This window comes from Aptenodytes forsteri, unplaced genomic scaffold (assembly GCF_000699145.1).
Source record: "Aptenodytes forsteri isolate BGI_AS27 unplaced genomic scaffold, ASM69914v1 Scaffold325, whole genome shotgun sequence".
NCBI lineage: Eukaryota > Metazoa > Chordata > Aves > Sphenisciformes > Spheniscidae > Aptenodytes > Aptenodytes forsteri.
Window position 1 is genome coordinate 1,588,895 of NW_008795575.1, and position 23,568 is coordinate 1,612,462.

At 43.3% G+C, this 23,568-nt stretch overlaps 1 protein-coding gene across 1 annotated transcript in view; it reads left to right on the forward strand.

Annotated features, from left to right (window-relative positions):
* Positions 1–23,568, forward strand: part of PAPPA (pappalysin 1) — a 181,665-nt gene that overhangs the window by 53,222 nt on the left and 104,875 nt on the right. The window contains exons 3-7 of the mRNA XM_009282252.2: positions 911–1,056; positions 5,586–5,879; positions 9,955–10,147; positions 16,723–16,844; positions 22,403–22,910. Coding sequence (XP_009280527.1) covers positions 911–1,056; positions 5,586–5,879; positions 9,955–10,147; positions 16,723–16,844; positions 22,403–22,910 — 1,263 coding nt within the window. The remainder of the gene's footprint in view (positions 1–910; positions 1,057–5,585; positions 5,880–9,954; positions 10,148–16,722; positions 16,845–22,402; positions 22,911–23,568) is intronic.

Below are 23,568 nucleotides of genomic sequence, written 5' to 3' on the forward strand. Positions count from 1 at the left end.
TGAGCTGGAGACAGAGAAGCAATGGGTTTACTCTTAACGTTTCACATTCTCCAGCTTTACTCTGAGTTAGAGCATCACTGCCACTGAAAGCAGTGTGGCACCATGGTACACGCTTCAGCAAGTAGCTCCTCCTGTATTCCAGTATTGACAAAGTCTACTCCTTCAAAGGAGTGCTAAAAGTACTTCCAGTGGCCATCAAGCTTAAGGGATTGGCTTTGCTTGCCTGCAAGAAGATTGCTTTGTAACCTCCAGACGTCCCAAAAGCCAAGAAGAAATGCTGCTCACCTTAAGGAGCCTTAGGAATTTATGTCATGGTATGGTACCACTCCTGTGGAGATCTTTTGCAAGGAGATCTTTTGTTTCAACTTTCCTTGCTGGAAATAGCAATTCCCAAACAACCATCCTGTGTCAGGGTTAGACCATGTGCAACTCGGCAGAAGTGACTGCCGCCGGTGCTAAAGGAGTAACTTTATGAGCTGGTGTTAGTTGTTGCACCAGCCTGAAGATGTGAAACTTGTTACTGTGAAGGAAAATTAGAGGTAACAATAATAAACAGCTTAGAGGAAATGTGCAAGGTAACTGCTGATATAAAAAGATTTACTGACCATAATACATGGTTAATTACATTCATAATAAATAGATTCCTATACTTATCTTAGGAATGTGGACAGCTTTATATATTTACCTTGGATTTTGTGGCCTTAGTTAATCAATGGCCTGAAGTCCTTAGATGAGATTCACTACATGAATGCAAAGTAATTGAAGTTTGGGAGTGGATTATTAAAACATTTCAGGTGACTGATATGCAGGATATTGTAAGATCTTTGCCTGGATTGCAGGACTTCTTCAATACTTTGTTGCTTTTTCTGGCACCTATAGGAAAAAAAAAAGCGCTTTTCTTTTTCTACAGAGCATACTTAGATGTCAATGAACTAAAGAACATACTCAAACTGGATGGATCCACACACCTCAACATCTTCTTTGCCAATTCCTCCGAGGAAGAGCTGGCTGGAGTGGCAACTTGGCCCTGGGACAAGGAAGCCTTGATGCATCTAGGTGAGTGATAAAGATGTTTCTTCTTTGTAAAGCATTCTTTTGAGGCGCTAAGAAGGAAAGACAAATATGCGTTAAGCTCTGTTCTGATTTCTTATCATTCCTCTAATATATAGTCAGGGGAAAAAAAGTATTTCACGATTCCCAGATACTGGCTCACAACCAGGAAAATATTAGGTTATAAACCCAAAGCATATTATGGTATTTGTAGATGATGTCAAGCTGAAAGTATTTCACCTTTTAAGTGAAGCTACTTTAGAGGGCATTCGCTCCATGGGAGCACTTTGAGAAGAAGATTGGGGGGGATAGGTGGGGGGATGCTAGACAGAAGTGAATTGTTAACCTTAGCCTGTTACGTTCTGATCCTTAGTTTGTTACTTAGTAAGTGTTCAATTAATTTTCCTCACAGGCTGTAGTTAAAATTTGTTGCTATTTTTCTCTACCAATGTGCAAAAGAGCAAACTGCTGAGAGATTGTATTTCTAATGTTCATTTGAGTGGAACTGGAAAGAGTTCACTACCCTGCAGATTGCCCTGCATGTTTCATAACTAGGTTGCTGACTATGGCTGCTGGAACCCAGGGATCCAGACAAAGCTGTGCAACCTCCCAAATGACTCATTGCCCTGACACCTGCAGTGCCACTGGACCTGTGCTCCTTGCAAAATGTCAGATGAACCTGAAAAGGTTCAGATGGCTGCTGGAACCCAGGGATCCAGACAAAGCTGTGCAACCTCCCAAATGACTCATTGCCCTGACACCTGCAGTGCCACTGGACCTGTGCTCCTTGCAAAATGTCAGATGAACCTGAAAAGGTTCAGAAGGCACCGACTGAGTCTGTATGTACTTCTCTTAACTGCACAAACCTCCCTGGGGCTGCAAACCTGATCTGGTCATCTTATAAGAGCAGGGATTCTCACAAGTTTTCCAGATATTTCTCCAGCCTGTGTAGACCTTCCTAGGCTGGAAGTGAAGTCTAGTTTCAGCCAAGTTCAGTCTTTGTGAAAGGCTGTTTCAGCCAGTTTTTATATTACCCAACCCCACATTGAGCAAAACAAAAATGATGTGGCAAATGTAAACCTAGACAAGGAGAGCAAAATATGGTGTTTATTATTCTAAAGCATACTACGAGAGCTGAACTACAAGTGAGCCATCAGTCAGGGAGGCTTTTCCATGTTCAAAAGTACATTACCCCAAGACCTAGATGTTAACATCTCTTTATAGTCACCTGTCTCCATAGCTGAGAGAGACTCCATGGTCTGACCAAGCAGTTGGAGCTGGCTGCCCTACTTCCATTAATAAACATTTTATTACAACATCCAGCTCCGCAGCTGCTCCAGAAGAAGTGTGAGCAAACTTCCCTTCCCAAGGACCGACACTGACACACATCCAGCCTCCTGCCAAGCTAGGCTGGAAGTGAAGCCACTTGCACTCTGACTTGCCTCCAGCCCCATCTCCATGGGCTCCTGCTGGGGGCACCCAAAAGAAGATGCTGTAAATGCCTGCCAGTGAGCGTTCCCCATGGCAACATCTTCTGGCAAAAACAAAGATAGATATTAACCCCAGCCTCGACCAGCATCCACGCTGCTGTGATTTCTATCACTTTGTAATACCACAACCCCCTACTCCTGCACGAGCCCCACAATAACTGTTTGCTTCTGATTGTACAACAGTATGGGTTGCTGGTGGGAAACATTAGCCCTAATGCCACTGCTGGAGTGAAATAAGGCTGCAGTATAGCTGATCCTTCCTTAAATGAGTATTTTCACAGCTTCCCTTGGTGTTGCCGTGGGAGGGAGCAGAGAACAAGGGGAGAGCTCCAGAGTGCCAAGAAGAACCTTCTGCAAGAGGACTGGGGCTTGCCCAAAGCCCTGATGAGTTCTTCTGTCACTTCGTTAAGCTAATTGTCAACATCATGCCTGAGCAAAACAATTTAAATTCCGCTCCTACAGTGTATTGACAGAATTCATTGACCAAAATAAGATCTCACAAGAAAAAAAAGACATTAGCCAACAGTTTAAAGTTGACTTGCAGTGGAAAAAAAAATAAAAATAAATAAATAATGATTATAATTTCCTGTCATAATAGCCCTCCCAGACCTGTGCTTGGGCTGTAAGAATTCATCTTTAATCTTTTTTACTCTCTTCTATAAATCCAATATGTACTTAATAAAAAATATGAAATATGTCCTGTGGTGCAGATCTAAAGGCTGGGATAGAGATTGTCTGGGTGAGGGAGTTTATCTTTTCTGTAAAACTGCAATTGATTTAGATTGTTGACAGCTGTGAAAAATATAAATTTTCAACAAAGGCAAAAATAAAATCTCCCTCTCCAGCTGCTTCAGGGCTGTCCAGTGCCAGAACCATTTACCCAGCCTTTATTTTGAAGGCACGTCCTGCTGAGGAATTTCACCAATACTCCTGCCATTGGAAAACAAACCCTGGAAGTATCTTTGGGAAACAGACCCTCACAAAACAATATACCAGGGTACTCTCTGGGTGTAAATGGCTCCACATGGGTAGACTGCGAGCACTGGAGGACTCAGAGCATGTATTGTATAAAGGGGGGGAAAGGGATGCAAGGAAGACGGGGATTGCAGTGGCTGCATACTGGTAGGTCTGTAGACAATTAATTGGGCCTGTGGAGAGCTAGTGTAAGGACCAGTGCAGTGCTGTGAAAAGGATGTGCAGATGCTGCATGTGGCAAGACAGGCATGATGTTGCGGTGTGATTGATTTTGTTCACTCTTTTGTGTCTGTATTTAAACTTGCATGTGTCCTTGCAAGACATCCAAAGTGGTCCTTCCTCTCTCTTGAGCATTGATAAAATTTCTGCTGGAGCACTGTATCACGTGTGGACAGTGTACTTGAAGGAAAACGTGAGACAATTGGGAAAACCAAAGGAGAACAGCGGTCAGGGAGGTCTAGAAAAAGGATTGAGCTACAAGGAAAGGTTGAATGGATTGCGGTTATTCAGACTGAAGGAAAAGAGCCTGAAGTGGGGATGATGACAATCTCATAAAAGCTGATGAAAGGGGAGGAGAATCTTCTGTTCTTTGTATCCGTGTGAGGCAGGACTTGAAATCATGAACTTAAATTGCCAAAAAATCAATTCAGATTAGATGTGAGTTAAATCCTTGCAGCCATAAGGATACTGAGTGCTGAAATTGATTGCTGGGGTAGTCATGTCATCAGGGGTTGTAAAGAGACGTTAGACCAATATGTCTAAGGGATGGTATACTCCAAATTGGTCCTGCATTGTTTGAGAGTGGAATTAGATGACTTCTTAAGATCTTTTCAGTCTTATTTTCCTGGAATTCCGTGGTTATTGCAACCAAGTCTCCAGGCAGATGAGAAGGAAGAGTCTATGGTGTGTCAGAACCCGGTGATCTCATCTTCCCTGCGCTACAGTCACCAATAAAGTTCCTCCTGCCAAAACCTTTTCTCTCCTCATTGTCGCTAAATTATTAGTGTACCATATCCAAGATTTATTTTCCCACTATAACTTTTACAAAGCAGTCTCCCGTTCTCATGGTAGGCAATATACACAAACAGTTTTAAATAAAAGGCTTGGAAAAGTTGAGGTCAACAAGCTAAATAAAGAAAATATGAAGCAAATCATAAATCCAAAGGTACATCTAGCTGAGCTAAAAATGTAATTCTTATGATTAATTCAATATACTGTAAAGCCTCACTAATTTACTGTTTGCTTATCTACACATCCCATAATGCATACAACAAAAAAATCACCATTGGTTTTCTTTGTGCACATTTAACAACCATGCAATTCTCTTAGAATTATCACATTCCAGGATTTCATATTTTTTGACACATTAGACTTATGCATATTCATTAGTGGACTGTGTGGTTCTGATCAAACTAGGCTTGTCTGAGTGTTTGAACAGTGTGTGTTTCTGACAGTTGCTTCAAAGCTGTTTATATGATCAGAGCACACCCCACAAAAACTGTTCCAGCCTTGGGTGTATTCTGTTGTCTTTGTCCAGCTATTAGTTTGCAAATATTGGTGCAACCCGCTGTAATTTTTAGCGTGTTTCAGAAGTTAATGGGCTTCTATTACATCTTTACTCTGTGGAATAGTATACAGAGAGTGCTTCAGCTATGTTTTGTTTGACTCTTGGTATCAAATGCATTGCTTACACTTATCTGGGCAGAGTCATTCTATTTAAGCACACTAAATGATTTGAAATTGAAAATAGGATTTTTCTTTGAGTTAACAAACCAACCAAACTGACCATATTCAGTGGAAAGACCGATTGTCACCGTGTTTTTGGTTTAGGACGTTGGACTTTGTCCCATGATTCCTCATCCTTAGAGCCCCAGATTAAGGGTGAGATTAAACCTTGCTGTGCAGTTTCTCTGAGCAGGCGATGTGCCCAATTGTGCAAAAAACAGTCCGCGCTATAGAGGATTTGATGAACTGCCAGTGGATCTGCCCTTAGGATTGTCTTCCTTTCCCTTTCTCTTGCTGTTCTGAGGAAGACAAGGCAAACAAAGCTCTTCTCTTTTCGCCTTGCAGGTGGCATTGTGCTGAATCCTTCTTTCTATGGAATCCCTGGCCACACACACACGATGATTCATGAAATTGGGCACAGCCTGGGCCTCTATCACGTCTTCCGGGGAATCTCAGAGATCCTCTCCTGCAGCGATCCATGCATGGAAACTGAGCCCTCCTTTGAGACTGGGGACCTCTGCAGTGACACCAACCCTGCTCCTAAGCACAAGCTGTGTGGAGATCCTGGACCTGGCAATGACACATGCGGTTTTCACAGTTTTCTAAACACACCGTTCAGTAACTTCATGAGCTACGCAGGTACTTGGGTTTCCTTGGTTTGCTGTTGGTGTCTGTGGTTGGGCGGGATCAAAGAACAGCAGTATTACCTCTGATTTCTACAGTCCGTTTCATGCGGGGCTTTATGCCGATGTGTGTCTCCATTGGTCTAGGACCAGACTTGATGAGGGACCGAACTTGATGGCCTCAGGAATGCCTTCCAGTTCTCCTGTTCTTTTTTCCCAGTTTTCCCCAACTTTACGTAGTTTCATGTGATGACCAGGCAGAAGGTTTGGGGGAGGGAAGAAATGAGATAAGCATTAAGAAAACAGCTTCTCAAGGCTCTACAGCAAATTTGACACCCTATTTCCCTGGGATCCGGATGCCTGATCTATGAGGTCGTCTTTGAAAAACCCAAATTCAGAGATTGTTTAACCTCCCCCAAGGACATATTGAACGTCAGATAAATGTTGATACCACCAAGGCTGTGTAATGAACCTGTGATAGGTAGATACCTAATGAAACGTTGCTCGTGCCTCCATGCGTCCATTCAAATACCATGTTTGGTGTTTGATTTGGAGTCACTGTCATTCAGCTACAATCATTCACATCTGAGTTTCATCATCAGAGTGTGAATACTGGGATAGTACCTGGATCAGGATTGCTCTTCTGGTCAAAGACTACCAGTGTGCTGTGCTGGTTTGTGCTGGGAGTGCAACTACAAAGGCTCCATATCAGTGCGGTAAAACCACCCCTCCAAAAGCAATAAGCTGCTTAAGCCAAAGCCTGATTTTGTAGTTGTAACTCTGCAGGCTTCTGTAGGCACAGCTGTGTTGCTCAGGGGTGCTGGTTCGTGGCACTCCTACCAACAGAACACAACGCAAAGAGGGCATGAGCTCCTGTGACCCTTGCCCATCGGATGAGGGTGGGGTGGGGTCCTTGCTGCACCCCTGGAAGTTCAAGGGGAGTTGAAGGATCCTCTGTTATTTCCCAGAAAGAACAGGGGATACCTTGGCTCGTATTTCCCCTTATTTTGGGTCACAGGGTCTAGCCGAGATGAAGGTCTGTGACATTGAGCTGACAGCATCAACAACATTTTAAAGGTGACCAATATACTTATAGCCACTGAAGGGCACCTTTATACTCCAGGCGAAAACACAGATTGCCCACTCAGAAGGTCATAGGAGTGCTTATTCTGTAATAAAACTGTAGAGAAGCAAAGTGTTTAATGTCATCTGGGGCACAGATTGAAATGATTTATAACAGAAATGCTTTTATGCCCTTCAGGGCACTAGCTAAAAGCGATGCTTAGTTTTCTCTTTATTTTTCTATTTGTTTAGAGGGCGTTTTCAGGGACAAGCATACGCGCACTGAGTCAGCTCCTCGGCGTGTTGTGCACTGTTGTGCATGCGGTAGGGCAGAGAGTCTTACTGCCTGATACAGCCTCCTGGTAACATCACACAAATAAGTCAGTGCCACTTCAGATGACAATATCCCTCTACCAAATCTGCTTGTGTGTATGTGACAAGGGGTGGAGCGAGCGTGTTTCAAAATGCTGAGGTCTCTTCTTCCAAAGAGAACTTGCCTTGCTAATTCTCTCAAGAGCTGAGACAGAGAGGCAGACCACAGAGATACCTATCTGCTCTTGGGAGCTAAATATGTGCTGGTGTTCTGAGCAGAAACCTTTTTTTTCCTTCTTCTTGAAAAATTAAGTGAAGCGACATGATAGGCATCTCTAGAGCTCATGCATGAATCTGTTTGCTTTTCTGTTGTTGCCAGTGGAATAGAAATGTATCAGGATATCAAATTGCTGTAGAAATACCTTTGAAACATCTAGATTGAGGTCATGCAGCTCTAAACATTGCCTTTCTTTCTTTTCTGTTTTGCTGTTTGTATACAGCTTGACCATATCTGCCTAACATCCATCTGTCCACTTACCCCCAACTCTGTAGCAAAGCACTGACTTAAAGGGTAACTTTTCTTTCCCTGAAATAACAAGTTACAATGTCCAGAAGATCGAGAAGTGTGAGAAATTGGACTTGTAAATTATTTTTACAAGTCCAAATAGCTGTGGTGTTCCCAAATAAAAGGTTAAGTTAGTCCTTTAGACCACTCTTCGTGAAATCAGCAGGAATTCTGCCTCTGCATTCTGTTGGAATAATCATCCCAGCAAAGTCTCTTGAATTTCTCTAATTACTACTTCATCAGAGGATCTTGAACCTTTCTTGAAATCGAGGGATCAAGTGAAATATCCTTCTCCCTCGCCTCTCCTCTCTTCCCCTCCCCCAGGACACAGCCTGTGCTGATGTTTAAACAGATTGAGAATGCAGGTCATCTTTCTCCTGTGCCATTGTCTCACTGCTTTGTCCTATATATATTTTATTGTTCCTTTATGATGGCTATTAAGGGCCTTTGTCTCCTTCTGGGCTTCCGTGAAGAATATTTATGGTTTTTACAACATTCTCGGGGATAGACCATCGATAATTATTGAGGAAATCCAGAGATGTCATATTAAAGCAACGTTTTGCATACCCACAGGGATTTGTAGATACTTTCAAGCTGGTGGTGTCTGTCTATCTGCTGTGCATGTTTGATGAGGGGGGGTTTGCTGCTCAGTGGAATTAGGAGAGACACAGGAGAACATGTGAACTGACGGGTCCTTACTGTGGCAGGACTGCATTTGGGGCTGTAATTTGAGCAGGATCCCAACCGAAGCTGTCTCCTGTTGCTTGCATCTCAGGGAAGATGTGGTAAGGTTTTAAATTAGCCAGCAAATTCTCACTTCTCTTTAGAACAAATTCGTATTTTTTTGTTCCTCTTGAGTTCCACAGGGCACAGACTTGCAGACATCAGAGCATCTAGTAACGCTATTACAGTATTGAACTGCCAACTTACATGCATGCAAGCAACTCTCTGAACAGCCTTTGGTGACCTGCATCTTCCCAGAAAAGTGTATTACTTGACCTGTGCAAAACTGTCATTGTTGTTTGTATCGCGGCTGCATGCAGAGGTCCCATCTGGGACTGAGCTTTACTGGGCTGGGAACTCTGCAGGCACATGTGAAGAAACACTCTGTGTTTTCAAGAGCTTTTCATCTGATGGGAAGAGTACCAGAAAAATGGTTAAAGTGCTAGCAATAAGTGCTTCAGCATAGCTTTTCTGGGTGACTTTGCACAACATATTTATTCCTTCTGTGATCTGCACAACAGAGAAATAGTAATTTTCTACTTCTCCGGGGCATTGTAGTTGTAAAGTTGTATGGTGTTCAGAGGGCGCTAGATGTGTTCTTGTTGCCAAATCATGTTTGGGGAAAAGAGATTAAATGAGAAATGGATATTTATGGGAAATTATCCGGCAAAATGATTTCTCCATTTTGAATGAAAAAGAAATTTGAAATATCAAAAATGTTTCTGAGAAGTTCAGAAAGGCATTAGAATCATAATGATAATGGGGGAGATTTTTAATAGAAATAAAGTTATTTTACTGCACCAAAAATTTACATTTTTAATCAGTGTTTGTAATGATTTTTTTAAATTGATCTTTCAGAACATTTTTTATTTGTTCATTAGAAAATTTAAGAACTTTAAAAAAATTATGTATTTTTAAAATTCTGTGTTCTTTTAAGCTAAGAAATCTGTCAAAGTCTATTACACACAGTTTGCATGAATCTCAGTCAATACTTTATCCTAACACTAGCTGTCCATTGCCCTTTTATCCTCTCTCAGAGATATTCTTTTAGACATGAAATTCTTTTAAGCCCACAGGTCCACTGGTAGCCCCAATTCTGACCAGAAGGTGCTGCACTGAGGCTTTCTGTTTCTTCACCTCCGTGTGTCTCTGTCTCATCATGGGATGATCTCTAGGTGCTTCATATGTATCCCGGACCAGAGGGAGAGAACGTTTATTGATTTTTTTTTTTCCTTTTTAACTTTTGTTTCCTTTCACCTGCCTCCACAAGTGATGACTGCACTAACTTGTTCACAGGCCATTAACTTTTGAGTGCTGCGAGAACTCATCCCGTCCCTTGCAAGAAGCTGCCATTCACCGGGTCGTAATTCTCTCTCTTGCTCCCACCTTATCTCCCACGTGGTTGATATGGCTTCTGTTTTAATTTCAGACGATGACTGCACCGACTCCTTCACGCCCAACCAAGTGGCCAGGATGCACTGCTACTTGGACCTTGTCTATCAGAGCTGGCAGCCTGCAAAGAAACCGGCTCCTATTGCAATTGCCCCCCAGATTGTGGCTCGGACCTCCACCTCTGTCACCCTGGAGTGGTTTCCGCCCATCGATGGACACTTCTTTGAAAGGTGATCACGTGCTGCTCTGTACTCTTGCACTGAATCGAATGGAAAGGGGTGAAATAGGGGAACAACCCGGGGCCCCACTCCAGGAGCGCAGCTTTAACCCGTGCTACACTCAGTCTGGGTTAAGGCTCTTCCCTAAATTCATTCATATTGAGGAGGTTATTGATCTGTTTTCTGCTCTTCCTTTCTCAGCCTGCAGCACTCTGTTGAGGGCCATTGATTTGCCATGTAAAGGGCAAATCTTTTTCCATATGTTGTGGGAGGAATTTTCAATCAACGATTCTGGCCCTGTGATTCCTGCTGTTATTGCTCCTCACAAATACCTATGGGCTTCAGCTCTGCCTGCACGTTCCCCTTCCTCCTCTTGCACGTTTCTTATGCAAGGACAAGGTGAATCTTGTTTCTACTCCCATGACAGCACAGAGCTCGTGGGCAGGGGAGTTTCACAGGGCGAGGAGGTGGCAGGGCCGGGGAGAGGGACAAATGCTGCCTCCTTCCCTGAGCTGCAGGTCTGAGATGGGAGCTGAGCAAGGGAGAGTCAAAGACCTAAAACCTTGAGTATCGTGCAAGTGTCATCTTGCTGCACCCTGAGTAGAGCATGTAGGTCAGAGTATGTGTGTGTGTTCGTGTCTGATAGGCATGCAGCTACGTGGTACCAATAAAAATTAAATGAATGCAGGGCTCTGGGCAAGAGTTGCACCACATTGCAGTTCATAGCCAGGGCAACTCTACCCCAGGCTGACCTGAGCAACTGGGTAGTTCATCTAAATACTCTTATGCAGCGCTTGGATGGGCTGCAGGAGCTATGGGAGTTCTAAACTTCCTAAATGATTGACCTTCTCGCGTTACTGTTAACTCACTTTCCTTGTTTGCATTTCTTCTCCACTTTTTGCTTTGTTATTTTATAGAGAACAAACTTCAAGTGCCCTTCAGGACTGTAGCAGTATGTATCACAGGAGGCCAAATTTACAAGCGTATTAGCACCCAAAGAGCTGTCTCAGCACTGCTGCTGTGTTCAGTGAGAGCACCTTGAAAGGCACTGCCTTCATCAGGGATGAAACTCCTTCCAGCACTGCTGGGACACTGGCCATTTCAGTGGCCAGCTTGCGCTTTATCTGAGTAGGCAGATAGCTGTTGTTTTCTGCTCAGATGAGATTTTCCACCTTTATTGCAGATTAATATGGGGAGCACAATCAAATCATATTAGGAGTTGGTAAAGAGAGATCTTGTGCTCTGAACAGTATTTGTTTTAATTGCAGTTTTGCAACTGAATCTTTTTATTCCCTACGTGTGAAAAGGACTTATGTGAAGTTCTGAAAATTCAGAATTTTTTAGCTCATAATCATTTTTAGGTAAATTAAGTTTCTCCAATTTAATTTAGATTTCAGAAGATACTTATTGTATGTTAAATAAATACCATCTGCCTCTTAAAACACATTGATGCAGAGTTAATTGTTATGTAACCAAATATGTCTTTATTACATATTTCTCATAACTCAATCAATATGTTCTTAATAACCCCTAGTTAGTTGCTTCTTAAATAACATACAGTGGATAGCCTGCTAAATCTAAAATTTCATAACAGAGTTATCATATGTTAAATAAATAGTGATTTTCTAGAAAAAAAAAATCCTTTGGGTTTTCAAATCTGTGTGCTCAGTATTACTGAAGAGATTTAAAGAGACAGCCTCAAATACTTTGAGTCCAATTCCTTGTTAAAATGAGATTCCCAATGCTAACAGATACAGAAATGTTGCTGTGACCATTTAAAAATGTCACTGAAATATATAAATGATCCTGTCTAAAACATGCCCAAATTTCTGATATATTAATCAAAACAAGGATGATAGTAGTATTATAGCGGCTAATACTGGAAAAGCTCATGTGCTGAACTTCCAGTACCCATGTGTCCAGCGCTGCTCGGTTAGAGATACATGCCTGTATCAATTTGTAAAATTGGGTCACTGTGCAAGACAAGTAGGAGGTAAAATTGGCCAAGTATAATCTTATCTGTGTGTGGGAATACTGTAAATCTTTGCAGATATTTTTACACAAAGTGCACACCATGGCCCAAATTTTACTTGCCTCACTTGAATGAATAAACTCATTCACTTCAATGGGACTATTCATGTAAAAAACAGAAGACTGATACTCAACTGCTGAGTGCCTTGGGCCTGGTTTTTAATGCACAGAGGCCCCTTCCATGCTGTTTTGACAGTGTAAAAGGGCCTTAAAAGGATGAATGGCTCTGGCTACATTAGCAAGTATTGTGGCCCAATATAAGTAGATCTCTAGCGCAAAACAGTTGTTAATGAAGACCTGACGTCAACACGGTAGGGGTTTGGGGGGGGGGGTTGTTTCAGCCTAGCTCTAGCCTGGCCCCATGGCATCAGCAGTTGGAGCGCATCAGGTGTGGTCCTGGAACACATCTCCACGCTGGTTTCAGGCAAAACTGGGTCCAGCTTCCATGCCCCAGGACTGCTCCGAGTGCTGTAAGTGGGGAAGATGAAGAGTTTCACTTCAAAAGCTTGCTCCTGATCCAAATTACAATGCTACTGTAGGGGCACTCAGTGTAACTCAAGTTCCTTTTATGTCCCTTTTATTCTCTAGAGCTGTGCATAGGCAGTGACCTCTGCTTAATGAAAGTCAGGAAGGGAAAATTTAGCCTTGTGTTTAAAAATGTAACACTGGGCTGGCTGTATCTGTGGGTGAGGTCCTGACAGGTCTGCGGTTGAAGGGAGATGAAGCATGGAAGTAAAGACCGTGTGCCTTTTCCCTGCTTAGATGCAACTTTGCCACAGGTGCCACAGTATTAGGTGCTTTTCTCTTAGGGCCTCAGTTCTAGGAATTACCTGATTAATTATGTGGATTTGGGGACAGAGAATAATGCTAACTCATAGTTCTTGTAAATTTGGGGTTGGCTATCCTGTGTCCTCACACCTTGGCAAGAATAGCTACGTGAGCTGTGCACAGAAGTAAAATCTTCTTCCTGACAGACCCTCCTTACCTGTTTAGTGTGTTCAATTGATGTCTGCTATATTACTCTAGAGAGTCATTTACCTGCACATAAATTTGCCAACATGTGTCTGACCCTAAACTCCAGCAGCTGTTTGAGCTTCTAAACATCTCTAATAATCAAATATATCAAGAACCAGCATTTCTTCTTGTAGCTACTACACACGGGATTGGAATACTTACCATTCTCCACCCTCTCATTAAAAAAAAGGCACGAAAAATGTCACATGCGCATATAATAATATGTAATAATAAAATAATAATAGAGCCAACAAAACAAGTGAAAACAAGTGAGAAAAAGAAAACTCTATTCATTTCCTGACTGCATCTATTAGATGCGTTCATCTGCTGTCGCTAAGCATCCATTCATGCGCCTCCTGTTTGATATGCATAGGCAGGATGTAAACAGTTATTGTAATAGGGCTCTGCCTCAAATTCTGCTTGGACAGAAAACTTTGAATGCATCTGCTCTTCCAAGTTTTCATTGAGGTGACTGCATTAATTTCCATGAATCTGATGCTATCGCATTCTTAGCAAGCAAATATTTCAGTCAGTATGGTGTCCCAGATCTAGATGGCTGGGCTTGATAATCGCTTGCTTAAACCTTGCTGGAAAGTTTCAGTGCCTTGGAGGGGAGAGCACCAATTCTGAATTTCAAGTAAGCAAATACAATTTAGTCTGAAAACAGGCACTCTGCTGAAAGGAATGTCAGATTTTTACTGGTTTTGAGTTGCCCACTGAACTGATGCTGGCGCTGAAGAGAATTGTCGGTTTTTCACTAGTAATCTTTAGATTTTGAATCCACTTCACTGAAATATCATGCTGTAGGAATGAATTCCTCCTGCGCTCTGAACTTCATAAGCTGGAATTTCCCCAGTACTTGGCTTATTAGAAAACAGAGAAGTCTAGATTTTCCATTACCCTGCACTTTGGGGAGTCATGTGCACCAGTGTATAAGGTGTCAGATATGCTATCGTTCCTAATTAATAGTGTTTTGAACCAATTTACGCTCATTTTGTCTTGATGTCAGTGGCTGCATAAGGTGTAAGGATCCGGCTTAGATTTTCATAAGCCTGTAAATGCGATTCCATAATTAGTTTTGACATTCATGGCTGTTTGTAGGATTTGTGTGCAAGAGTCTGCAGACCAAAAACTTTAACCCGGGAGTCATCCCCTGTGTAACGCCTTTCAGCCAGTGGAGTTACATCAGCGTCGAGTTTGGCTCCCAAATTGGAAAAGTAAAAAGAGAAAGTTTGCTCATAGCCTTTCCCACATGATGCTCCTTGTGATTTCTCTTACCTCCAAGTCCTTGCTGGTAAAAGGAAATGTTTGTCCATAAGCCTACAGCTTTTTCCACCATGGCAGCCTGTGATGAAATTGTATAGCTGCTAATTTGAGTAAAAAGCAGTCCTAATTGTGGAAACTTGGCTTTGAAAGCCCTGTCCTCATCCAGGACCAAGCGCTAATGCAGGAGTCTCTTTGTAAAGAAACTGAAAGATTATTATTGCAGGGACTTCTATCCTGACTGTTGGTGGATGTGTCTGAAAAACAACTGCACAATAATAATTCTACGTTTTGGTTTCTCAGTACCTTTTATTCTGGATTCTTGAATTTTTTCGCATATATTATTTAAGCCAGCTGAGTTAGGCACTTAAACCACTGCTAAAAAGACAGCCGAGAAATGAAATAGAGAGGCAGTGTCATACCAATAGTGCAGGTGGGTGAAATGAGACAGAGAGAGAAGTTAATCACAACACGCCCAAATGTCTTCATTACCAGCGTTAATGGTAATGAACAAAAAGATTCCTTGCGCAAAAAGATTGTGCAAGGAAGAGGAGGGCACCTTTGCCTCCCTCCTCTTTATTCTACCCCATTGCCACATTTTATTCTTCAGATCTTATCAGCAGGTGCATCTCTTTCTGCACTGTCTGTGGGTTCAATCATTTACCGTCTCTTTGTAGGGGTGGCTGTGGGCCATATTGAAATGGATACGAGTTTTATCACCGACTTCATTCCAAGTCCCCCCTGTTGACAATCCCTGCTTCCGCCTAATTAAGCCAACAGAAAGTTGACTTTCAAATAGATCTCTGTCAACAAATAGGAGATGCTAAGCTGTGGAGCAGCTGGGCATGTGTCGTCCCTGCCACCAAAGGCAAAGGAGATCGCACAGCCTGGGAGGGCTGTGAGAGTAAATTTACAGGCCCGGTGTCCTCGCTGAGGATCCAAAATAATTTCTGCCTGGGGATCACAGTGCCCTTCGCAAAGCAGAGCTGAAATAAATTGCGCAATGGGAGATGGTTAAAATTTGCATAGCTGATTATAATAATTGATGACTCAATCCATACTTACTTGGGTAGCTTAGAGAGTACATTATGTGTTACGCACAAAGTGTTTGCCTAAAACTTCTGTCCTTTCCTAGGTGCATTTAATCGTAAAGATAAATAATTTTTTCCTCTCACTTTGAGTGGGCAGCATTCCTTAAAGCAGAACAATGAATTCTGAATAATAAGCAACTTACTGAGATGAATAACCACGCGTTCTGGGTCATACACGGTTCCAAATTTTGTGACCCCAAGGAACGCAGGCCTGAACTGTGTGAGTTGCATCCTCAGGTGATATAAATCAGCTTAATGTTATGGAAGATATTAGAGTTACTCCAGTCTACATCAGCTTAAACCCTGATCTTGTGAATGTATTAGCAAAAATATTTGTGAATCAGTGTTTAACTGCGTCTTCCTGTTCAACCACTTCTGCTGATAGTACTTCATTGACAGTAGCTGGTATTAGATATATTGTGTAGGTGAAGTAATGTTGGCAGTGGGCAGTGAAGTGCCTTTTTTAATGCCATGTCATGCCATATGATGGCGTGGAGCCATAAGATGTTCCAGTTGAGAAAGAGCCATCCATTGGTGCCAAAGCTGCCAGGTAACGAATCCAGTTTCCCCTGCAAAAAGGATTAAGGGCATGTTCTTTTCTCTATGTTCATAACCCACCCCTTTTCCAGGCTTGTAATGATCTGGGCTGTGATACACCTCCAAAAGCAGGTCCTTGCATACTCAGCAAAGCTGAGCTTTGCAGAGCAGCTCTGTCTGATGTTCTCAGAGCCTGGGACTTTGCCCTCTCCTCTAATCACCACTAAGCCCAAGGCCTTCACAGTCCTGAAGATACTACAAGTTCAAGCAATAAATCCATGGTAGGAGCAGAAATAGATCTGAAATCTCCTGAGGCCTGTTTCTTTTCTCTAACCACTACGCAACACATATTTTCTTTTGCCAGGGTTTGATCCAGTTGTAGTGCGGGGGGGGGGGGGAAAGATATGGCTGAGTGTGATTTCACAGGTTGCTGTCATTTTGTGTTGGATGGCGGACTCACAGATGCCGTCTGTGCAGGCCGTTAGCCCAAACCTACAGAAGGTCAGCGTCAGAAAACACTCTTGTCAGTGCTGCGAGAAGAGGGTTAAGTGGAACTGAATTCTAAGTCTTATTGCTTTTAATATAGTTGAATAAGCAGCTCATTCAGCTGTTACTAAGTTGGTGTGTTTTCCTGTTTTCCTGGCCTCCTAGAGAAGTGGGATCAGCATGTGATCTGTGTGCGGAAGGAAGAGTCCTGGTGCAATACGCCTTCAGCGCCTCTTCCCCGATGCCCTGCGATCCCTCAGGGCACTGGAGCCCGCGGGAAGCAGAAGGTGAGTCACAGGGCTGGGGACAAAGACGTGGCGGGGGAGAAGATGGGCCAGAGCAAAAGGAGAGCCACAGAGACAGTGGAAAAATCTGGGAGAGGGTGACTGATTATACCTGTATGTAGCATGAACAAAACTAGAGGACAGATGAATACACTGTACCCTGAAGTAATGCCACTGGCTGAAATACCTGTGTTTTGGCCCCCGTGTCCTGACCCTGCCCATGAATTAAATGAATTCCGGGAGCTGAACCTGAATTTCAGAAAGCAGTGGAGTGCCAAGAAATGCTGACCATTCACATCTGCCAGATGAATTCCTCAGGGGAGCTGTTTACTCCTTCTACTCCAACTCTGAAAGTGAAGAATTACATGTTATTTATTTGGGCCTGATTTCTGCTGCCCTTGCATTGCATAGAAGCAGGCTGTACCAGCAGACACGCTGAAAGGAGTGGAGATTGCCCTTTGGGCAAGTACTCTGCAGCATGAATGCAGGTGACTACGTCAAGCCCAGTCTAGTTCAGGGTGTTATGCAAGTCATTCTTACTGCTTCTCTTAGAGCATGTTGGAGGGAGAATGGTCTGCGGAGCTGGTCGTATAATGCCATTAGAGCTCCATCATTAACTCTCTTCCATATGTACCTTCCATTATGTAAGTAGGTGGGTGTGGTAGAGCATGTTTAAGATTATACCAGGCAGAGGTCAGCAATCACAAGTTACGGTTTGGAAAGAGCAGAATATTATTTCAATCTGTCTATCACGAGCTATTCCTTCGGGAGCAGCACACTCTGGGCCCAGACTTCACCGTAAACACACAGGTGGGCTCACTGACCTCAAAGGCCAATCTCTGGATTTTGCAAACTCATACAAATACCTCCTTACATTAAGGGCTTCTCTGTCCTGCAGCTAGAGTACATGGGAGTTAGTTATTCTCCAAAGAAGATTATTTGTAAGCTAATATGGTGATACATGCAGTGCTGGCACCCAGGAGCCCTCCCTAGTCGTAAGGTCAGCGTGTGCAGCAAGCTGTGTCCCCGCTGTGTGACGGGACAAGATGCGTGGGCAAGTGTCCTGTGCCCTGCACACCCATCTCCCAGGGTGGGGGCCCAAGAGAGATTGCAGTTCACTCCAGGTCACCCCCCCGGTTTGGACATCCAAGGGCCAAGGCTGCCGGGCACAGCGCAGAGGGCACCTGCCCCTTGGGTGATTTGTTGTTCAAGAGCTTCGACCTGGGAAGCAGCGCTCTGGCTACAAGTGTGACTAGATTATCAAGTAAACAGGATTAGCAAAGTTTGGACTGCTTGCAGTAGTAGTGCAGGGTGGAAAGTGGAATTTCCACTTAGCCAAGGATTACAAGACTTTGAAACCTGGTTTCGTTTGGAACAGAACCTGAAAGTTTTGAAATTCTTTATGAGGGAAAATTAAAAGAAAAAAAGTGTTTGAGGCTGGCCAAAATGTTTTGTTTAGCTCATATAATTCCTCTTTCATGAACTTTGGTTAAATTATGACATTTGAAAATATCCCCTTTTAGTATATAATCTAATTTTAATATCAAGTGTTTCAAGGTGCAAACTGAAACGATTTCTTCCAAAAATGTCAAAACACAATGTTCCAATATTGTTAGAACTTTCTGCCCATTTTCTCTTCTAGAATAAAATTTTTGCCAAACAAACCAAATTTTGCAAAGTGTTTTGATTTTTGAAAGAACTGCATATTCCATTGAGATAAGCCGTTCCATCAAAATTTCTCCGACGAGCTCTGATTTGAAAACTTCTAGATCTCACACGTCTTGCCAGCGGCATCATTCCTAGAGAAACTAAGCTACTCTAAGATTTATTACTCAGCTGCATTTTGCATTTAATTTCCTCTTCTTACAGTGTGTGCCTGCATGTTCTTAACTATGAAGGGTGCAGTCTGATCCTTATCTGTCTCATTCAATTGCTGTTGTGCCATTGCTCTGGAAAGAAAATTTGGGAATCCTATCCTCTTACTATGTTAATAAGTTGTCTCCACTTTAGGGTAGAAAATATACCAAGTGTATGGTATTTGTTGCTCTGTAATTTTCTGTCATCACTACCACACTCCCTGACATTCAGGATCTCTGCCTATTTGCACTTGGTCTGAGTTACAAATAGCACAGTTAGATCATTGTCTGGCTTCTTTAATTGTCTATCTGTGAGTACTCAAGCATGCAAGCTTTAAATTCACTTTCTGCAAGCGTTCATGTGTGTAAATCTCCACTGCTTGAATGTTCATGGAAAGTGAATACAGAGAGGCATAAGCATGGCCAAAATGAACTCATTTTAAAATTTGAGACGACACTCATGGAAAATGTTTCGTAGTACTCATCCAGCTTCTTACCAGAAAACCACATTTCTCACGTGCCTCTGAAGCAGCTCTGAACCTGGTTGGTCTGATTTCATTTTCCTGAGGTCTCATAGCATTGTTACGCTGCACAGTTACCCCAGGTAGCTGACACCAGCTGTGGTCTGGACTACGTGTGAGCCGTGCCCATTGCAAAACTCTGCCGTGGGGACTGTGTCCTTCCTAGCGCCCTGCCTGTGCCCGAGCGTGGTGGGGTCCAGCCCCCCGGGCTGAGATATTTTGTGATTCTTTCTCAGCCAGTTGTGCCCCTTGCATGAGTGGCTGTTTGCTCCTCGGCTGCAGCTGTGGGAGTCACTGGAGGTCAGGCAGTTCTGATTTATTCTTAACCTTCACTGTGGAGCAAGAAAGCTCTAACCTACCTGGATTTGCAACCAGCAACACCAGCTAGGTAAACAAACCTTACAGCACCTCCACAACTCTGTCAAAGGGGGTTTTTTTATATATGAAAGGTGATTTCGGCTCAAACCCAAGTAAGTACCTTTGCTTCCTGTGCAATATATACATATATCAGTCAATTCCTACTGCCTGGTTCACTATTGACTAAAAGAAGTGTAAGAATATAATAAAAAGTCTTCCTGTCTTAGGCTGCTTTAGTGCCCTGCCTTTCCCAGTGGCCAATATTTCACTCGAGGGCGATTCATTCTGTATTTGCAAGTGGAATTGTCTCAGTTGGACATTAGAATCCCACTGGATGGTCCCTTTGTCTTGACCACGTAAGAAATGTGGCAGGTGAGTTGTAGTTGTGACAGCGGCTGCATCCCGAGAGGCTGCCGATCCCAGCTGGCCTCCCCGTACAAGTGTGTCAAGTCTCTGTCCATGTGCCGGGGCAACGGAGGGGCATTCATCCCAGCCACTTCACTTAACTGCATGACCCACCAGGCTGTGGCTGACGTTTTTGGGGAAGCCTCCCTCCCAGCCTACCATCCTTGCTCTCTAACCAGGAGATGGGATTCGACTTCTCCTCACAAACCTCACATTTGCATTTTGTTTGTGTTAGGCAAGACATGGTGTTGTATGAGGTGCTGTTCTGTGACTGATCTTCTGATGATCTCATAAGCCAAAGGATTTTCAGAACCTGAGTGCAGAGGGGCAGCATAACTACTGCACCATTTCTTTTTATATACAAGTATTTGTAATTGTCATAGTACTTACCCATCTCTAGAAATCTAGAGTTACATGGAATAAGGTTTCCATCCTCTTCCACAATTAAATGAATGTTTCTTACGCAGGTCTAAGTGTTTGATGATATCTAAGAAAGGGTCTCTTTATCTCAACTTCATTGAGGTTTTTAGTCTATGGATGACTACAATCAAGCTCCCATTTTGGGGTAATGATCTGCATTAAACTCCCTGGAGGCTGAGTCCGATTCATGCAGCTCCGGGGATCACACCCGGATCTACAAAAACATGTAGGTTTATTCACTATTTAAGTCTTACAAAGGCCTTGAACTGGCAGAGGTGAATTTGCAGGAATCCAAGTGGAGACCACGTTTGAAAACGTACTGGGCTGTGAGCCATTAATCAACTCCATTTTCTACCTGCAAGGTGGCAGGCGATAAGATTCACAGATCTTTCCAAAGCCCTCTGAGATTTTAGGGTTAAAAAACACCTTCGTAGGGCTGCAGTCAGGAGCTTGCTGTGAGTCTGCAAGAAAGTCATCGGAGGGCCCAGCCAAGCACATGCGGACGGCAGCGAATGTTGTAAGATAACGTGAGTCAAATGGGGTATTCGCTACTCAGAATGATTATACACAGTACTTGCAAGCTTGCCAGGGGGAAAAACTTGAGCGTGTTAAATGGAACTCTGGCTTTCTTCAAAATATATCGCTGCTGTGGTCTCTCCAGATGCTGAGGTTAGTGGCATTCCCACTATGCCGTGGCACGCGAGGAGGAGAGGAGGGCTATGGGGTATGTGTGGGTGAGGGAGAAGCGTTAAAAGCTGTGCATCTGCAGGACAATTGCGTTGGATCGCAGGGAGGACTGCCTGAGATACCAGGAAATCTATTCTGCATCGGGGTTCATTTGGTATGAACAGGAGAATTCCCTGTGCTGTTTTTCCTTGACAAAAGAGGCACATTTCTAACACTTAATTGGATCATAGACAATAAGAATAACCTTCACACATTGCCCTTTTCTCTTTAAATTAGTAGTGATGTCCTGTTTGTTCATGTTTGCCCAGTGCTTTATCTTGCTTTCCTCCTCAGTTGCAAACAGCTGTGCTCTCTTTTTTTTCTCTGCCTTCTCCATTTCTCTCCTCTCGTTACCTTTCTTTATCTTTACTTTTCCCTTTCTTCTTTTCCGTACTTTGCCTTCTCCCTGTCCTGCTTGCTCCCTTTTCGTGTGATTATTTGGGAAGGAAGAGGGAATTTATAGCTCTCACTGGATTCTGTTACCAACTGTTCCACCCATCTGACCTCTCTGGATCTTGCAGTCCATGACTCCGTGCCAAATTGTAATGTTACCATAGTATTTGGGAACCCAGCAAGCATTGTGGCTTTCATTAATTTTTAGTAATACCTCCCATGTAGTTGAACATAGCCAGCGGTGAGAAATGTAAAAGTACAAGTGCCTGTTGTTTCATCACAACGAGCGCAAAGAGACAGCTCAGACCTGTGTTCCATGTGCCTCCAAAAAAAGAGGTCTTGCACAACATGCTAGATTAGCCTATAAATGGCATAGGAGTGGCCCCTCAACAGCACAGTGCAACAGCTTCTTGGAATCGACGAAAGCTCTTTTCTTGTCTTTGTTAAAGAGAAAAAGGTTGTATTTTAGAGTGAGAGGCAAGGGAATAAGTAGGAGCACCGGAGGTGAACTGAAGGCAAAGTGACTCTGTTTATCAGGTAAAGTACCAAGTGGAAGGGGTAGAAAATATCATTGTTAGGCACAGGGGGAAGGCACTAGAAATAGGAAATACAGGACCAGATGCACTGGCACAGTGTGTGTTGTGTGGTGTCCAGTCCAGCTGGGCACTTAAATTGGGTTTGCATCTCTCACCCGGCCAGGAGGCGTTGGCGTTATATTCCTCCTCTCCATGCTGGCCATGCCTGTTCTGCTCAAGTAAATAATTAGTTTTCTGGACAGATATGTTCTCCTGCCACCAGTTTGTCTTTCAAGACTGATGCCAATGATAACCCATGTTGTCTAACTTCTATTGTGCCCTGTCTTTGCTTCCTTCTTTCCTTCCAGGGCACCCTGATGTTGAGCAGCCTTGTAAATCCAGTGTCAGAACATGGAGTCCCAACTCGGCAGTCAACCAACACACAGTGCCCCCAGCCTGTCCTGAGCCTCAGGGCTGCTACCTGCAGCTGGAGTTTCGTTATCCCCTGACTCCAGAGTCCCTCACAGTCTGGGTGACATTTGTTTCCCCAGACTGGGACTCCAGCGGAGCTGTGAATGACATCAAGTTGCTCACCATCAGTGGGAAGAACATTTCTCTCGGACCGCAGAATGTCTTCTGTGACATCCCATTGACCATAAAGCTGGATGCGGGACAAGTGGGCGAGGAGGTGTACGGGATCCAGGTCTACACTCTGGATGAGCACCTGGAAATTGATGCTGCCATGCTGAGCTCCGTCCCCCACAGCACGCTCTGCACGGACTGCAAACCCATCCAGTACAAAGTGGTTCGGGACCCTCCTTTCCAGTCTGGATCTCCAGTTGTCATCTCAAACCTCAGCAGGAGATTTGTCGACACGTAAGTACTGCTTTCCAGAGAGCTGAATAGGCTTGTTCAGAGAAAAACAATAACCCGGTCTTCTCATCCTGTTAATGTCCAGCATCACAATTGATTGTTAGTATTTTGAACTACATAGATGTACCAAGTATCACCAAGAGAGGATATTCTCATAGTTCCTCTCTGGAACCAGAAGCATCACACTCAGGTGAAATAGCCTGAGATTTCACAGATAGTTTTTGAGAAATGTCCAGGCTACTTGTGCAGAGATGTGAAATTCAGGCTTTGCTTAACCAGAAAGGATATTGCAAACTACGTGAGCTATAAGTTAAATGTTTAAGATAACCTAAATGAGGACCTCTGGAGTTACATGGTCATCGTTTCCTTAGAAATCTTTCGAAAGTAATATTTTGATGGAGAAGGAGACAGAATGGCTTTCAGTGCTGAAGCACCAATTAACTGCTAAAGAAAGAATGCAAAACAATACACTTGCGTGTTCAGGTATATAAAGGTATTTCAGCCACTTTCATTTTCTGCTTTCATGTGTCACCAAAACAAATTGTGTTGGAGTGGGATTGCTCTAACATAGTAATGCGCTAGTTTGTTGTAGGGACTGAGTTTCATCCCAGATGCGGTTATGCTTATCTAGTCAAGGAACGTATGATTGTTGAGGAAAGTC